At 38.9% G+C, this 17,011-nt stretch overlaps 1 protein-coding gene across 1 annotated transcript in view; it reads left to right on the top strand.

Moving 5' to 3' along the window:
- pdcl (phosducin-like) overlaps window positions 1-15,860 on the top strand; it is a 45,847-nt gene extending 29,987 nt beyond the window's left edge. Inside the window, exons 10-15 of the mRNA XM_057818334.1 lie at window positions 1,100-1,247; window positions 3,230-3,563; window positions 7,158-7,177; window positions 7,367-7,549; window positions 10,129-10,310; window positions 13,563-15,860. Of these exons, the coding sequence (XP_057674317.1) occupies window positions 1,100-1,247; window positions 3,230-3,563; window positions 7,158-7,177; window positions 7,367-7,549; window positions 10,129-10,310; window positions 13,563-14,129 (1,434 nt within the window). The 3' untranslated portion in view covers window positions 14,130-15,860. The remainder of the gene's footprint in view (window positions 1-1,099; window positions 1,248-3,229; window positions 3,564-7,157; window positions 7,178-7,366; window positions 7,550-10,128; window positions 10,311-13,562) is intronic.
- The last annotated feature ends 1,151 nt before the right edge of the window (window positions 15,861-17,011 follow it).

The raw sequence follows: 17,011 nt of genomic DNA, 5'->3' as shown, positions 1-17,011 counted from the left end.
AGTTTTGAAAGTTGGCTAAATTGGGGGTCTCAGAGCGGAACTTCAAGTCACCTGAGTGTTTTCCACCATATACATAAAATGTTTGGTTTTTTAAAATTATACTTTGGGGGAAAAAATGTCTTGGAATCATCTCTTTCCAATGCTCAATATAAATAAAAACATAAAACACACACAAAAAAAAAATGTTTAATTGTGGTGGGGGTGGCTCTACTTCGCAGTTTTTCATTTATTGCGGGGGGTTTTGGTCCCCATTAACCACGAAAATTGAGGGATCACTGTATTCTAAACAGTGTATAGGTAGCACAGATTTGTGTAAAAAGTCTGCTTTCTTTGCTCCAGAAAGATGGAATCTTTAAGCCTTCTCAAGTGCATCAGCATAAGGTGTGAAACATGTTAATGTGGTTGTCCCTACACTATTCATTAGGGATGGGAATTGATACGATTTTAACGATTCCGATTCCATTATCAATATTGCTTAACGATTCGATTCTTTATCGAGTCTCTCATCGATTCTAATTTGGGGAAAAAGAACAAGAAACAGAAATAGAAATTTTAAAAATCCTCCTTTTTTAAAGGACATATGAGCTGATAGCCCTAAAAAATAATAACAAAAAAAAAAAGATAAATACTGTCAAATACAACAGAACAGTGCGTAGTGCAAATGTGCAAAATTAACAATCCTTTTGCAGAAAAATAAGCATGTCTGCTTTTTCATGAAGGATACGTGATCTTTCTGGACTTATGGTGTCTCCAGCAGTGGAGAGCACAGAAGTTACTGGACGTAATTCGTGCCTGTTGGAATTGATGAGAGAATTGCTAGATAAACTGCCAAACGATTCCATGGAATTGAAACACACGGATCCGGTTCTCTATAGAACCGGTTCTCGATTCCCATCCCTACTATTCTGTGACCAAAAACCCTAACTACAGTTACTTATGTTGATGTAAAAAATAGAGTTTAGCATATTCTATTTCATCGAGCGAATTAGACAACCTAATAGGTCAGTCTTATCCTTATCCCATTTGACATCCCTTCTCATCTCAGAAACGGCCTGTGAAAGATGACGAAGTACTACATGAGCATTTATTTTGCCCCCAGGTCGGCGGGGGCCATAACATGAACCCTGTGGTGACACCCGTAGCCGTGAGAACCATCAGGGAGTCGCGGCAGCTTCGCATGCAGCCTTTTAACGAGTACAGGAAACGCTTTAACCTCAAGCCGTACACTTCCTTCAGAGAGTTCACAGGTACGCAAAAAAAAATTGACTAGCTGCCAGAAAGCATGTGATTGATACATTTTGCAAGGAAGTGAGACAAGTTTAAAAATACGTGCTTGGGATAATTGACACCCACCAAGAAGTGGCCCAACCCTCGTTGTTAATTACTCTATTGTCAGTGTTTGTCGTGAGTGAATTGTTGTACAGCAGAATAACAGAATAACTTGGTAAACTTTCAATGCTCAAAACAACTTTGGCTTAATTTAGGGGTCTATTCATTTGATGATTTAATTGCCAAACTATGCTTTTACGGATTTTGTAAATAGGTCTAAGGAAAGGTAAGGTTTCAAGGCCAGTAAAATTTAATACAAGAGGAAATACAGTGTATCACAAAATCGAGTATACTCCTAGCATTTCTGCAAATATTTACCGAAAGTATATCCTTTCATGGGACAACACTAACAAAATGACACTTTGACACAATGAAAAGTAGTCTGTGTGCAGCTGATATAATCGAGTTTATTTTATTATTATTATTTTATTTTCCTATCAAAAAAACTCAAAATATAGCCATTAATAGCTAAACCCCTGGCAACAAAAGTTATTACGTACATCCCAAAAGGTCCAAATTGAGTACTGCTTGTCATTTTCTCTCCAAAATGTCATGTGACTTGTTACATTCAGGGATGTACGTTTTTTCATAGGGGTGTACTCACTTTTGTTGCCAGGGGTTTAGATATTAATGGCCATATTTTGAGGGGAAAATAAATTAACTCTATTATATGAGCTGCACACAGACTACTTTTCATTGTGTCAAAGTGTCATTTTGTCAGTGTTGTCCCATGAAAAGATATACTTAAATATCTGCAGAAACGCGAGGGGTGTACTCACTTTTGTGATACACTGTATGTTGTAGTGCTGCAAGAATTAATCTATTACCTCAAGTAATTCGATTAGACAAAAGCTTTGAATCTAATCTTGCCGCTATGAAGATTTGTTTAATTAGAGTGCCGTTGTAATGGTTTGTTTTGAAAGTCTTTGAATTTAGTTTTATTGATTTGGGTGGATATACTGCCCTCTAGTGGCAACAGTGAATACGACATAACTCAATGGTTAAATCCACCTGCTCCCTGTTAAAACCAACATAGGATTAATTTTTGTTTGAGCTAATGTTTTTTTATGCATTTGTAATTTAGTTTATAGGTATATTGAGCAGTTTTTTTAGGAATATGTGTTTGAACAATTTATTGAGAGCATTGTTAAAAAAAAAAAAAGAAAGTTTGCATTTTTGTAGCATTTACACTAGCAGACTGTTGCTATGCAACTTAGCCAAATGTTCCTTTGTTGTATTTAGATCTTCATTTATTTTATTCTTTTTTTTTTTTTTTTTTTTTTTTTTGTGAGGCAAAGCTCAGGTATTCAAATGTATTTTTAAATGCATTTATTACTTTTGTGCATAGTTTGAAGAAACACTTGGGAGTTTTATTTTGTAGTCACATTTGTTTTTTTTGAAAGTGCAATCTTAGCAAGCCTTTGTTTTACGTCTCTCTATAATTTATTCTGCAACACATTAAATGTTCCTAATCGGACTACTCGATTATTCAAACTAACCAGTTCATAGATTAATCGATTACTTAAATAATCGATAGCTGCAGCCCTAATAACTAAGAGAGCCATCCATCACTGTGACAAAGTCAACCTAATGCTAATTACTTTAACAGTGTCTTGAAATGATGTCTACAACAAGCTAAGACCGTTAGCATGTGATAAAGCAAAGCACCAATATTTTGTACATAGTTCATCGCTTTAACACTTGAATTACTTTTTCTGGTGAAACATGTAAAGGCTAATGCTACTGCTTGTGCCTAAATGATACATTTACAAATGCTACAGCCTGAAATGACAAATTTACAAAAATATCAAAAACAAAAACAAAAGAACAAGACTAATTTATTCCTCCCCAAAATTGAAATGGTGAATTGATTGTCTCTTGTGGTGACTTTTTTTGTCAGATAACGAAGAAATAGCGCTCGCTCTGGAGGAGTTCTACGGCGATATTGATGCGCTTGAATTTTACCCCGGCATGCTGCTAGAGAAGACCCGACCGGGGAGTATATTTGGAGAGAGCATGGTGGAGATGGGTGCGCCGTTCTCTCTCAAAGGCCTCCTAGGCAACCCCATCTGCTCCCCCGAGTACTGGAAACCTAGCACTTTCGGGGGCAGCGTGGGTTTCAACATCGTCAACTCGGCCACGCTGAAGAACTTGGTGTGCCTCAACTCCAGGACGTGTCCCTATGTGGCATTCCGAGTGCCGCAAGTGGAGCAAATTGTCAGGACGGATGAGCTGTGACATGTTTTAAGGGTCTTTTTCAGTCCTTGATAACACAAGTCAAATAAATGAGCAAGTCATTCCTCGAGAGGCAAAGCAGCTTGCTTGAACGTAAGACAAGATCCACAGTTGACTGAAACACTGCCGTGTTATGTTTTGAAGCTTCACACTTGAAACTTAAGCAGCAGGGAAATCAACATAGTTTGGAGTTGGAAAATTGTCTCACGATCCTGTGATGAATGTCTGTCATATAGTCTCCAAGAAAAACATTGATACTAGCTGTAAACAGGCAGCTGAGGTAGGAAGTGCATTCATTAAAATTGAAGGAGATTAAAGTCTTTGTTTTAAATCTTTTCATTTTCCCCTTCCTTTGGCCCCTATTTGGCACGTTTATGTCCTACCCTCCATTTGCTGCCAGTCTGTTGTTTGTATTGGCAAAAGAACAAAATCTGATAGGAGCCATGAAACAGGAGAACTTAATAACAGGATGTCAAATGTTGATAAAAGGTAGTATGTCAGCACAGAAGATTTTTATAAAAATTGGCTGCACTGAGGATACCGTGATAAGCTTCATTAAATGCTTATCTTTATTCCGTATGTCCGCAATGACCTTCATTTAGTATAAGGGCAACAGAAAGCGCCCTGGCTGCTTGGTTACGATGATACCAAACATACATTATCAGATTACCAATGGCATGCGATTATCTCATTTAGCTGTGTTTCATTCATTTATTTTACATTAATTGGGAGAAGGTGTACAGTGTATCACAAAACTGAGTACACCTCTCGCATTTATGCAGATATTTAAGTATATCGTTTCATGGGCCAACGCTGACAAAATGAAACTTTGAAACAATTAAAAGTAGTCTGTGTGCAGCTTATATAATAGAGGTAATTTATTTTCCCCTCAGAATAACTCAAAACACAGCCATTCATATCTAAACCCCTGGCAACAAAAGTGAGTACACCCCTATGAAAAAATGCACATCCCTAAATGTCTAAATTGAGTACTGCTTGTCATTTTCCCTCCAAAATGTCATGTGACTTTTTACAGAAGTGCTGTCAGCATTGCTGTAGAGATTGAAGAGGTGGAGGATCAGCCTGTTAGTGCTCAGACCATACGCCGTACTCTACATCAAATTGGTGTGCATGGCTGTCACCCCAGGGGGAAGCCTCTTTGAAGACGGTACACATGAAATCCCGCCCGTCTCATCAGACCATAGGACATGGTTCCAGTAATCCATGTGCTTTGTTGACATGTCTTCGCAAACTGTTTGCGGGCTTTCTTGTGTACGGTCTTCAGAAGAGGCTTCCTCCTGGGGTGACAGCCATGCATACCAATTTGATGTATAGTACGGCGTATGATCTAAGCACTAACAGGCTGACCCCCCACCTCTTCAATCTCTGCAGCAGTGCTGACAGCACTCCTGTAACAAGTCACATGACATTTTGGAGGGAAAATGACAAGCAGTACTCAATTTGGACATTTAGGGATGTGCATTTTTTCATAGGGGTGTACTCACTTTTGTTGCCAGGGGTTTAGATATTAATGGCTATATTTTGAGGGGAAAATAAATTACCTCTATTACATAAGCTGCACACAGACTACTTTTCATTGTGTCAAAGTTTCATTTTGTCAGCGTTGTCCCATGAAAAGATATACTTAAATATCTGCAGAAATGCGAGGGGTGTACTCACTTTTGTGATACACTGTATATCATTAAAAATATATGCTGTACCTCATTATATTACTAAAATATTATGAGTTGTGGTTTTTCAAGCAGGTGTCAGTATTGACCGTGTTTAGTCAGAGGAGGGAAAATTCTGGGAAAGGCACAAAATAACTCATAAATTTTAGAATAAGAAAAATCAGACTGATAAGGCCCGCTCTAGTCAAATTTCTATAACCAGACGGGTCTACTTGCGAAGAACTATTTCGCCATCTACTGGTCTAATCTGACACTATCTAATGTAAACCACAGTAATTCAATGTAGAAATTGGGCGTCGTCGTGTTGCCTTTAGGTACACTAAGTGAAAGGAATATTACAATACTACGGGAAAAAAAGTCACAGCAAGACTTATTTTTTAAACTCAGGTTATTATTATATATATTTTTAAAAAATAAAAGTCAAACAATTCCAAATTTAATGACAGATAATTAGATACTGTTTGTATCCAATACCTTAATTCTTCCTAGTAAAAAATGTCCAATTCTATGATGACTCTGCTTGGCAGAAAATATTCTTTACTTAATTAATACTCAATACTTTTTTAAAATTCTCGACCCATATTAAATCTAGCATGCTCGTGTTCTCCGCGGATGTCCAATGTAAAATGGCCTTTAGTAGCTCATTCGTTTGTCACCGCAATAGCAGATTTTCTGTCTAATTCGTGAACATATCAGTGTGAGGTATTGGGGCATGGATATCACATATTTAAAGCTAGAGGTCTATTGCGCCCTATGAGCCAACAGGGACAGGCGTTATCACTTGGCGGCCATTTTGCGGTAATACTTTTCATTAGACATAACGTATTCAATTTGCTTTGTACTTTGACGTTGCGATTGTTTTCCCTTTGAAAAAAAAAAAAAAAGTTTAACTCTTTATTTATTTTTACCGATATTTGTCATTAACATCGTAATTTTACTGCGTACCTCAGAATACCATTTTGTCACAATCCAGCCGGGATAATTACCACTTTAATACACTTTTCAGCCAAATTGTTTGAAATTCCGTGAAGAATTAAGTGAATTCAGCATATTTTAGTTGAGAAAATCACACCCCTTTCGTCTGCTGCAGTAGAGGCCGCCGTGGATGAACTCCGACGCAAGATGGCCGCTTATTAATCACGCATCTGACTCCACCTTTACACATCTAGCGTCATAAATTTGATATCTATGTTATTGTGAGCTATTAGCAATACCATCTCAACAGGAGTTTAGCAATACAGACGTTCGGCCACACGATTAACTCTACTGACTCGTCATAAAAACAGGTAAGCGACAAGTAAATGCACGTGCTCCTTTTTAATTTCGAATTGTTTTGAAAGAGCATGACGGGATAAATGTAACTTCCGTGTTTTAGGCTGCTTAATGCAAATTCTAGGGCTATAGTTGACATAGCTCACACGATGTTGTTTAGCCCTTTAGTGGTCCTTAATAAACAAGATAATTGGATTAGATTTGTCTTTATCCTGAAGGACATTTGCTAAACGCAAGTCTTTGGAAAATGTTTTTAACGTAGTCAAAATGAACGTTTTTTTACCCATGTAATACTGTCCGACAGATTTCTACATGAGTTCAGTTAATTAACAGACAGACACAAAATCATAACAAATATTCTGTCGAATAAACTCGAATTAATGGTTACAATTGAGTAATACACATGCACTAGTTAAGTTTTAGTGCATTATTTATTCATTTACAGAATAGTTTAAAGTCAAACCCGCTTTATATAATCTGTTGTGTAGCACACTATAGATGCCCTAGTTTTACATAAATCCTGTCTTTCTCACAGTTTAGATAAATGTCATTCTGAATTATTACGCTTCGCCAAACTAATCTGAATCAAGTTGTAAATATTGCACGCGTGTATACATTGACATCTGTCAGGTTGAGTACAAACAAGTCAAGTGAATATGATTATTTTTTATTGTGCTTAAATATATGACATAAGTCTCTTAAAATTATTGTTTTTCCTTCATAATACTGTTTTATATTATATATAAATTCATAGTTTTTGTTTCCTGGAAAAACATGCAACTTTTTCTCTAAAATGCAGTCTTTGTTTTTGACTGTATGCTGACAGGTAATCAGGTGAGACGTTGCCATGACGACGCTAGATGACAAGCTCCTGGGGGAGAAGCTGCAATACTACTACAGCAGCAGCGAGGACGAAGGTAGTGATAACGAGGATGATGAGAGGGAGTCCAAAATTATTCGAGATGGCGCCGTTGATGAGCCCGAGCTTGACTACAGTGCTGATGGCAGCGCGGTCAACACGGGTAAGCCTCTCTAACACCTTCCGATACAGTTGACCCCTACTGTAACCCTGGTAATACACCAGGCACATCAACGGAGTGAAACGCGGCCGTTAAAGTCAATCAGCCAGTGCACACCAGTCGCAGTTCGGCTGCGTTTTAGATGCGTCCTAGAAGCGGTTCAACACGACGCACTCGAAAAGAAAGGCAGAGTTTATTATTTGACGCGAGATACGACCCTCTTGCGTCAATACTACTAGGTAGGATCGGGCAGACTGGAAGTCACTCGTGTAAAAATACAGTGGATCTGGTCAATTTTTAATATAATATGCAATTAAATTTATTAATTTTTGTGTGACACTTTAAATTGGTAAAATCCATCAATAAAGCTTTTGAAAACCGTTTTAAGAAGAAAGAAAATGATTCATTGAGGCATTTCACTTGTAAAATACACGTTAAAATCTTTGTCATTTGGATTGTTTTTCTCTATAGCACAGTACTTTTTTTTTCTTCTCTATTTCTTTCAGAAAGAAAGCTGACCAATACGCGGGGTCTGAAAGGCAAATGGTTGTTGTATTAATATTTTTAAATACCCGCTACTCTCGCGCGATCTTTCAATCCTCGCGTGAACCGATAATTTGAGACGCTCCAGAGACGCTCTGCTCGTAACACGCGTCCATTGGAAATTGGGGGCAAGCGTCAGTGGTGCGTTGACACGCCGGCATCGCTGATGCGCCGTAGACATGCCTTGTGTGTTACCTGGGTGAGTGAATAACAAAAATAAGCCAGTAGACACCCTTCTGAGGAGTTTGTAATTGCTTACATGTGCCACAAGATGGTGACAAGCTACTTAGAGAAGATCTTAAAATATATGTATATATATATATATATATATATATATAAGATCATAAAGCAATAAAGCCATCAATCTAACGTATACAAAATCAGGAGCACGTTATTTAAATGACTATTCAGTAGTGAAATAATTCAACTTGATGGAACCTTATTCACAAGTAGAGGTAAGATTTTAAGCCCGAACCCGACCCCAATTTTGGGCCGGGCCCAAAATGTCAATCATTTACGTTCGGGGCGGGCCGGACTTCTCTCTTGCTAACTTTTTTTTGTAATAAATATACTGGACTGTCTCAGGAAATTAGAATACACAATATTCTAATTTTTTGAGACAGTCCTGTGTATATATACAGGACTGTCTCAGGAAATTAGAATACACAATATTCTAATTTCCTGAGACAGTCAGGAAATTAGAATATTGTGTATTTCCTGAGACAGTCAGGAAATTAGAATATTGTGTATTTCCTGAGACAGTCAGGAAATTATAATATTGTGTATTCTAATTTCCTGAGACAGTCCTGTATATATACACAGTGTATATATACAGTCCTGTATATATACACAGGACTGTCTCAAAAAATTAGAATATTGTGTATTCTAATTTCCTGAGACAGTCCAGTATATTTATACATGTATACTAAAATGATGTATGGATGTTAAATTAAGGAATACTTGTTTTAATACTGGCCCCGCCCTCTTTTTAATCTTCCCCTGGCGCCCCCCGCGAGTCCGCATCCTGGTATTTCCTTTTCGATAAGGAGCAGTAAGAAGTGAAAAACAAACTAAAGACGGGGGAATAGAAAAGGTGCACTTGCACCGGTAGGAGTGGGGTATGGAAAGGCTTCAAATTGATTGTTGGAGATGCTATGCAGAAACCTGTGTCGGCTTCGCTAAATGTAAACGAATGTGGCTCTTTGCTCTCATACGAGAAATATATTTAACAACCTTTTCCAGCGTTATTTCGTTGTGTAAATGCATTTATAATGATCATAAAAACATGTAGACTATTTAAACATTGAGAAAACTTGTGTTTTCTTTCTGCCAACTCAAAGAAATTAAATGTCAAATCCACTATCCGCCTGATAGAACAGACACACAAATATAAAACATATAAATGTTTATTGAATATGCATCTTACAGTCTTGTTTAATTGGGAGAAATCGTTACAAAAGACAAGCTTTAATTTGTTATCATTATGCACAGGCATCGGCACAAATGTGATCACACAAAACACAAACACGCATCGCACCCCCCCATTTCCTTCTCCTCCTAAGTCCTCACAAATATGACATAAAATTTTGGGGGGGTTTTCGGGCTCGGGCCGACAAATCAAGTTCATTGATTGGGCTTGGGCTGGGTCGGGCTTGAATACCCCCTGGCCGGGGGTCGGGCTGGATTTTTTATGCCCGATATAACCTCTATTCACAAGGTAAACTGCAGTTTACACCTTCAAATGTCTAACTGAATATGGGTCAATCCAGAATTGGAAGGCATTTTACATCCCACCTTTCAAATCTCAAATCATCCACATACAAAATACTAAAACTGAGTAAATTTAAAATAAATGAAGAAAAAAGAATGCTTGAAAATATTTTTTAAACACCAAAAAATTCTGGAGTACCCCCTAAAATGCTATTTTTCTCTTTTCCCACCCCCAATGAGCAAATCGAATCTCAAATACAACTGTAAAAATGTCTTCTATCCAAACGGTACATTGTTGTTGAAAAGCAGCCTTTATTGTGATCCTCCAGGACCGAAGGGTGTGATCAACGACTGGAGGAAGTACAAGCAGCTAGAGGTGGAGCAGAAGCAGGAACAGAAGAATGAGATGGAGCGACTGATCAAGAAGTTGTCCATGACGTGCCGCTCCGACCTGGACCTGGAAAAAGACAAAGAGAAGCAGAAGGAGTTGCAGGATCAAATCAAAGGCAAAGTAAGCAAAAACAGCAACCTTGTACAACATGCTTTCTCGCCTTTTTCTACAGCTTTACTTGTTTATATTACATTTGTATCAGAGGTTGCGCTAGACTTTTTCGTTGTCTGTCATTTTGACTGACAGGGTCATAAAAATCCGGTCATAATCTATTTTTACCCGTCACTTAAATTTTTAAAATGATAATAATGACTAGAGGTGTGCAAAATTTCCGATTCTTAGATTATTCGCGATTCGGCCGTGGAAGATTCGAGAACGATTCACAAACATCCAAATTCCGATTATTGAAATATGCCAAGTAAAGCGGAAGTACAACACACTCAGCGCGCCGCGCGGGCTTCGGGACGGAACGGAGCGGGAGTAGCTAAACATTATGCTTCTCATTAACCGGCCCCTCGGGTAATGCCAACGCTCAACTCACGGCTCTAGCTCAACTCATGCCACGAGATAAAAAAACACAACAACATACCTGCCTGCTGCCGAAAAGCTGCTACAAGTACAGCTAAGCTACATAATGTTACGGTAGATATCATTTATATAGGACTAGATGGATTATAGACTCGGTAGCGGTAGCAGCACATCTGCAAAAAGCTAGATGCGGGCGTTAGTAAACGGCCGCCATCTTAAAGCAGTAAACTTCCCTGCAATGCTGTTGTAGCGAACCTTCCAAGCAAACCTAATTAACTTTTTATCTAAAATACTCCTAAATCGGTAAAATATTGACTTGAATCTATCTTTAAAATAGTTTTAAAACTTTCACATGTCAAAAGTAGACAAAAGGGAAATTATGGAATAACGGGAGCAATTTTAACAACTTGTACGGTTGATTCACAACATTAAATTAATTGAATGTAGTTTAAAGCTGCTGATACAGAATGGGGACTGGAGTTTTTTTTATTTAATGTTATTTTTGTATATTTGTTTACTGCTATATGTTAACTTGATACTGAAATAGTAGTTTGGTTTAGCCTGAGAGTATTTTTGAACAATTTTGGAACTAATGTACAAAACTTTATTAAAAAAAAAAAAAAAAGGAGGGGGATGCATCAATAATCGTTTTATAATCGAATCGGAGCCTCTGAATCGTAATCGTAATCGAATCGTTAGGTGCCCAAAGATTCCCAGCTCTAATAATGACATATTCAATAGTATTTAATTTTCATTCATTTTTAATTAATATTCTGTCCCAACAAGCTTAACAGAGAATCCACACCGTGCCATCACACATCAAGCAGATGAATATGTAACTTTTTCTCGGCAATGACAAAAACAGCTGACTGTGGCCCCAGTAGGTAGGCTACATATGGAACAATGAAATTAACAGTTCACCTGCTGTGGCCTGAACGCAGTCTCTTACCTTCCTCCTTGCTGCCGCTTGCTCGCTCAGTAGTTGCCGAGGGCTGATTGCTTGTTTGTCCTTCATCCTCCACTGCATCAGTCGCTCTTTTTTCACCTCCTTTATCAACACCATCGTCGTTTTGGGGCTTTTTGAAGAAACTTCGGACACTCAGTTGCCTTGACATTTTTCCGAGTAAGGCCAACGACGTCATGCATCAAGTGAGACAATAGCTAATTAATATGCTCACTCGCCACCCTGTGGTCTGGGGTGTGAATTGCAACCTGTCAAAATGACAGATGGACTTCAGTTTTTTCCGTCACCGTTTTAAAAAAACGGTCAACGACGGAAAATATTCGGTTAACGCGACCCCTGATTTGTATACATTTTAACTGGGAGGGCCCAGAAGCGATCAAATGATCCGGCCCCATCCCAGTTGAAATGGATTGGACGTCTATTGCTGTCAATAGTTGTTTTCAATATCAATTTCCCTCCTTTACCAACTACCAAAATATATAGGCTGCGTTTGTTTCAGCATTGCAGTGGTACACGGAAAATATGTCAATGCGGTGGTGATAATGAAGCTTAAACATCGTTGGCTGCTGTATATATACCACGAAAGAAGAAGAAAATGAATTGAGCTGCCAGCACGGTGTTTGAATGTTATACCAAACAGGCTTTTGAATTGTAAAATTCATCATTGTTGTTAAAAAATACAAATAAAAATATTAGACTGCATGTGGCAGTTATGGCAGAACGTATGGAATCACAATAGTGCCAAAATTAAAAAAAAACCCACATAAATATAAAGAGAAATAAATAATAATAAAGTAACTTTTTTATTGACTTTCACTTTTGCCATGAAAAAAGGGGGGGGTAGAATTTTTTTACATTGATGTTTCTACTTCGCTTATCTTTTCTATTTTGCTTTTAACGAAAGGAATGGTCTGTAAATCAAATGGCATTGGGAGGGACTGAAGCTAAACTTCAAATAGGTTAAATGCATTTAAACAACACATTTGTCTACAAATTATAAGGTATCGACAAATAAATAAAGAATTGCCCAAATAAAATTTGATACAAAACTAATAATTTGATAATTCCCAGGTACCGACGTATTGCCATCAAGCGCGGAATACGTCTCCGGCTTATTGACATGAGTCGCCGGGCATTTTGTGCGATGTAGAATAATGGTGCCACCAGGAGGTGGTCATGCCTGGCCACGGCTCCACCCAATGAATTTGTTGGCCACCTCACGCGCCAGTATAATGTTAGATTGTAGTAGCTGCGGAACTCAAAATGTTGACTGGACTATTATGGACTACGCACATTAACACAATATAATAGTGTACAAAATACAATATAACAATCAACAAAAGTATATCAGTAGGTGTGTCCTTAAGTCAATCTGACAGTTTTCTACTGGCCTGTTTATTACTACAACATAGTAAAAACCAGAAATTATGGCTTTTATATTTTTTGGTGTGCCACCTCAAGATTTTAAGTGGCCCCATTTGGCCACCACTATGAAGAATTTCTGAAGGCGTTACTGATTTGGAATTGGCAGTATAGCGCTACTCCAAAACCTTGTGGTTGTTTCATGATTTTCTTGCCTGTGAGTGAACTAGGGCAGGTGTGTTCCATTAACGTCTTTCACTCCCCTCCGCCCACTTTCCCTCCGCCCTCCAAGTGGCCTCCGTGTGACGTGCGAGGGCACCTCAAACCGTGATTGGAACGCAGCCATACTCTGCGATTTGGGCTGGCAGTGCATGAGTTAAGCTAATGATAACTTTTGAATAGATGTGATGAACACTACTATAAGAAAATATTAGCAGAATGACCTATTCTCCAGACAGTCCCGACGTTTATGGCTGCTACAGATGAACGTTACAGATGACTTCTTTACCTGCGTGCAGATGACAATGCAGGAGTACAACATGCTCCAGCAGGAAAAGGACGATGAGGATTTCCTGCAGCACTACCGCGCGCAACGCATGGAGGAGATGCGGCGACAGCTGTACCGCGGCAAGCGTTTCGAACGTGTGAGGGAGCTGGCCGGCGGCGAGGACTTCCTAGAGGCGCTGGACGAGGAGGACAAGAATACCTTGGTGGTGATCCACATCTATGAGCCCGACACGCCGGGTTGCGAGGCCATGAGCGGCAGCTTGGCGTGCCTGGCGCGCGAGTACCCGCCAGTCAAGTTCTGCTGCGTGCGCAGCTCAGCCGTCGGCACCAGCGCGCTCTTCCGGGACGGTGCTCTGCCCGCCTTGCTGGTCTACAAAGGCGGCGAGCTCATCGGTAACTTCGTGCGGCTCACCGACCAGCTGGGCGAGGACTTCTTCGCCGTGGACGTGGAGGCGCTGTTGCAGGAGTACGGCGTGCTGCCCGAGAAGGCCCCCGCACTGCCCAAGACAGTCCGTAATGGCGCTATTGTTCAGAGCAATATTGGCGACGACGATGACTCTGATCTTGACATTGACTAAGAACACTGGTATTCTGCATGGACTGTTTTTTTTTTTTTTTCCCTCCCATTATAAATACACACATTTACCCCTTATAAAGGTCCAATGAGCCTTTTTCAGGTTAATTCCAATCCCTTTATTCTTAAAATGTAGTATGTTACTCTTAAAAAGATAATTACTGTACATTTAGCATAAGTATAACAAATATCCTGCATACACAAATTTGTTGGCCCGATAATCAAAATGTATTGTCATAATTTAACATTTCTATTTATGCTGAGTTTTGTCCGCTTTGGTATCACATAGACTTGACCATCTAATAGTGTAGTTTATGGGTTTCAATGTTTTTGTCCTACTTGAAAAATGATAATAGTTTGCAATGGTATTCAGCGAAAATTTGTTTTGTTTTCTCCTAAAAATCACATCCTTTTCCAATAAATCAGGATGTATAGGTGCTGGTCGAGAATAAAAAAATAAAAATCATGAAAAAGTTCATTGAGTTCGGTAATTCCATTCAAAATGTAAGACTTGTATATTTTAAGCATTCATTACCATAGACTGCAGTATTTCAATTTCCAAATGTTCATTTCTTATATTTTGATGACTGACAACATGAAAATCCTTAAGTATTTCAAAAAATTTACAATATTACCATACAAAAAAAGATATCTAGAAATACTGGCCGACTGAAAGGTATGAGCATGTAACAGCAATCAATACTTATTTGGGGCTCCTTTGGCCTGTATTACAGCAGCAATGCAACGTGGCATTGAGTCGATCAGTCTTTGGCACTGCTTGGGTGTTATGACAGCTCTGATAGAGACCATCAGCTGCATTGTTGGGTCTGTATCGTGTTTTCCACTTCACAATACTCTATACAGCAGGGGTCTCCAAACCGGTCCTCGAGGGCTGCTGTGGGTCCTGGTTTTTGTTCATACTGATCAAGCACATACCTTTTAACCAATGTGGTTTTCTACTAAAACAAGCAGCACCTGACTGCAATCAACTGATTACACTTATAAAACACCAGATTGGTGAAAAGGTGTGGTTTTGTCAGAGTGAAATCCTGCACTCACTGTGGCCCAATGTGGAATAGTTTGGAGACAACTGCTGTACAATATATGTTCAATGGGGTTAAGGTCAGTTAAGTTTGCTGGCCAATCAGCAACAAGGATACCATGGTTCTTAAACCAGGTAGCTTTCACTTTTTGGATAGAATTACTGAAAAAAAAAAAAACTTTTTCATGATATTCAAATGTTTTGGCCAGCAGCTGTATATTAGAATTCCGTAAATATACAATTTTAGTCTTTTAAATTTTTGTCATCATGTTAGGATTAAAATGTTACTTTTGTCTCCACACATTTGCAACTGTATTCTCTTAAGAATATATATAATAACCTCAGTGATGACCAATCGGACCTCGTTGTTGTTTCGACCTGTATCTAAACATATGTAAACGTTGGATAGATGCTTAAAATTGTTTATCTACACACCAACAATAATCACTGAGCCCCACAAAACACTAACAATTGCATGTGTAAAGGGACCACATTTTTCCTCTGATGAGTTAGGTTTCCAGGGTTTTTAATAACTTGCCAGTGACATTTTCCCATTTTCGGCTTCTAGCGTGGGAGTGTGTTCCTTAAATTGTTTTGTCTGTATTATTTATTTGTGTCCAAATCACTTTCATTTTTTGTTTGCATCTTAATACTGAACGGCACTATTACATATTAGGTCTTGATTTTGGTTGATTGGGTTTTGTCTGAGATGGACCTCATTTGTGTGCTACACTGTTTCATTTATTGTTAGAGGGTGGGAAAAAAAAAAGTAAAAGTTTGCTTGATGTAATTTTGTTGAACTTGTATAGCAATTTTCCACCTTTCAAGGTGCTCAAAGCGCTTTACACTACATTGCCATATCCAGTATCTACTGGTGACGCAGCACCAGGAGCAATGTGGGGTTCAGTATCTTGGTCAAGGATACTTAAGCGAGTTCATCAGTGCAGAGAATTGAACCCACAACCTCTGGGGTTGGGGGACAACTACTTTACCACTGAGCCACGCCGCCGACTTGAACAAGCCTGTCCCATTTAGTAACCGACATATACGGTAAATAACAGACCTGTTTTAAAAGGAACCCGAGAACTAAATTAAAGCATACAATGCTGGCCCAAAGTTTTGGCACCCCTGTATTTCTGTCAGATAATGCTCACGGAAAATGATTGCAATTAAAAATGCGTTGGTAGTAATATCTTCATTTATTTTACTTGCAATGAAAACACACACACAAAATCATCATCTTACACAAAACTCCAAAAATGGGCCAGACAAAAGTGTTGGCACCGTCAGCCTTATACTTGGTAGCACAACCTTAAGACAAAATGACTGCAAACATTTGCTTCCGGTATCCATCAATGAGTTTCTTACAATGCTCTGCTGGAATTTTAGACCATTGTTATTTGGCCAAACTGCTCCAGGTCACTAAGATTTAAAGCCTTCTCCAAACTGCCATTTTCAGATTTCTCCATAGGTGATCTTTGGGATTCCGATTCAGGCCTGGACTCATTGCTGGCCACTTTAGCCTCCAGTGCTTTCTCTCAAACCATTTTCTAGTGCTTTTCGAAGTGTGTTTTGGGTCATTGTCCTGCTGGAAGACCCATGACCTCTGAGGGAGACCCAGCTTTCTCACACAGGGCCCTACATTATGCTGCAAAATTTGTTTGTAGTCTTCAGACTTCATAATGCCATGCACACGGTCAAGCAATCCAGTGCCAGAGGCAGTAAAGCAACACCAAAACATCAGGGAACCTACGCCATGTTTGACTGTGGGGACAGTGTTCTTTTCTTTGAAGGCCTCGTTTTTTTCCTGTAAACTCTATGTTGATGACTTTTCCTAAAAAGCA

This window comes from Corythoichthys intestinalis, chromosome 17 (genome assembly GCF_030265065.1).
Source record: "Corythoichthys intestinalis isolate RoL2023-P3 chromosome 17, ASM3026506v1, whole genome shotgun sequence".
NCBI lineage: Eukaryota > Metazoa > Chordata > Actinopteri > Syngnathiformes > Syngnathidae > Corythoichthys > Corythoichthys intestinalis.
Note: the sequence above shows the minus strand (reverse complement) of the source record. Positions and strands in the feature narration are given on the sequence as shown.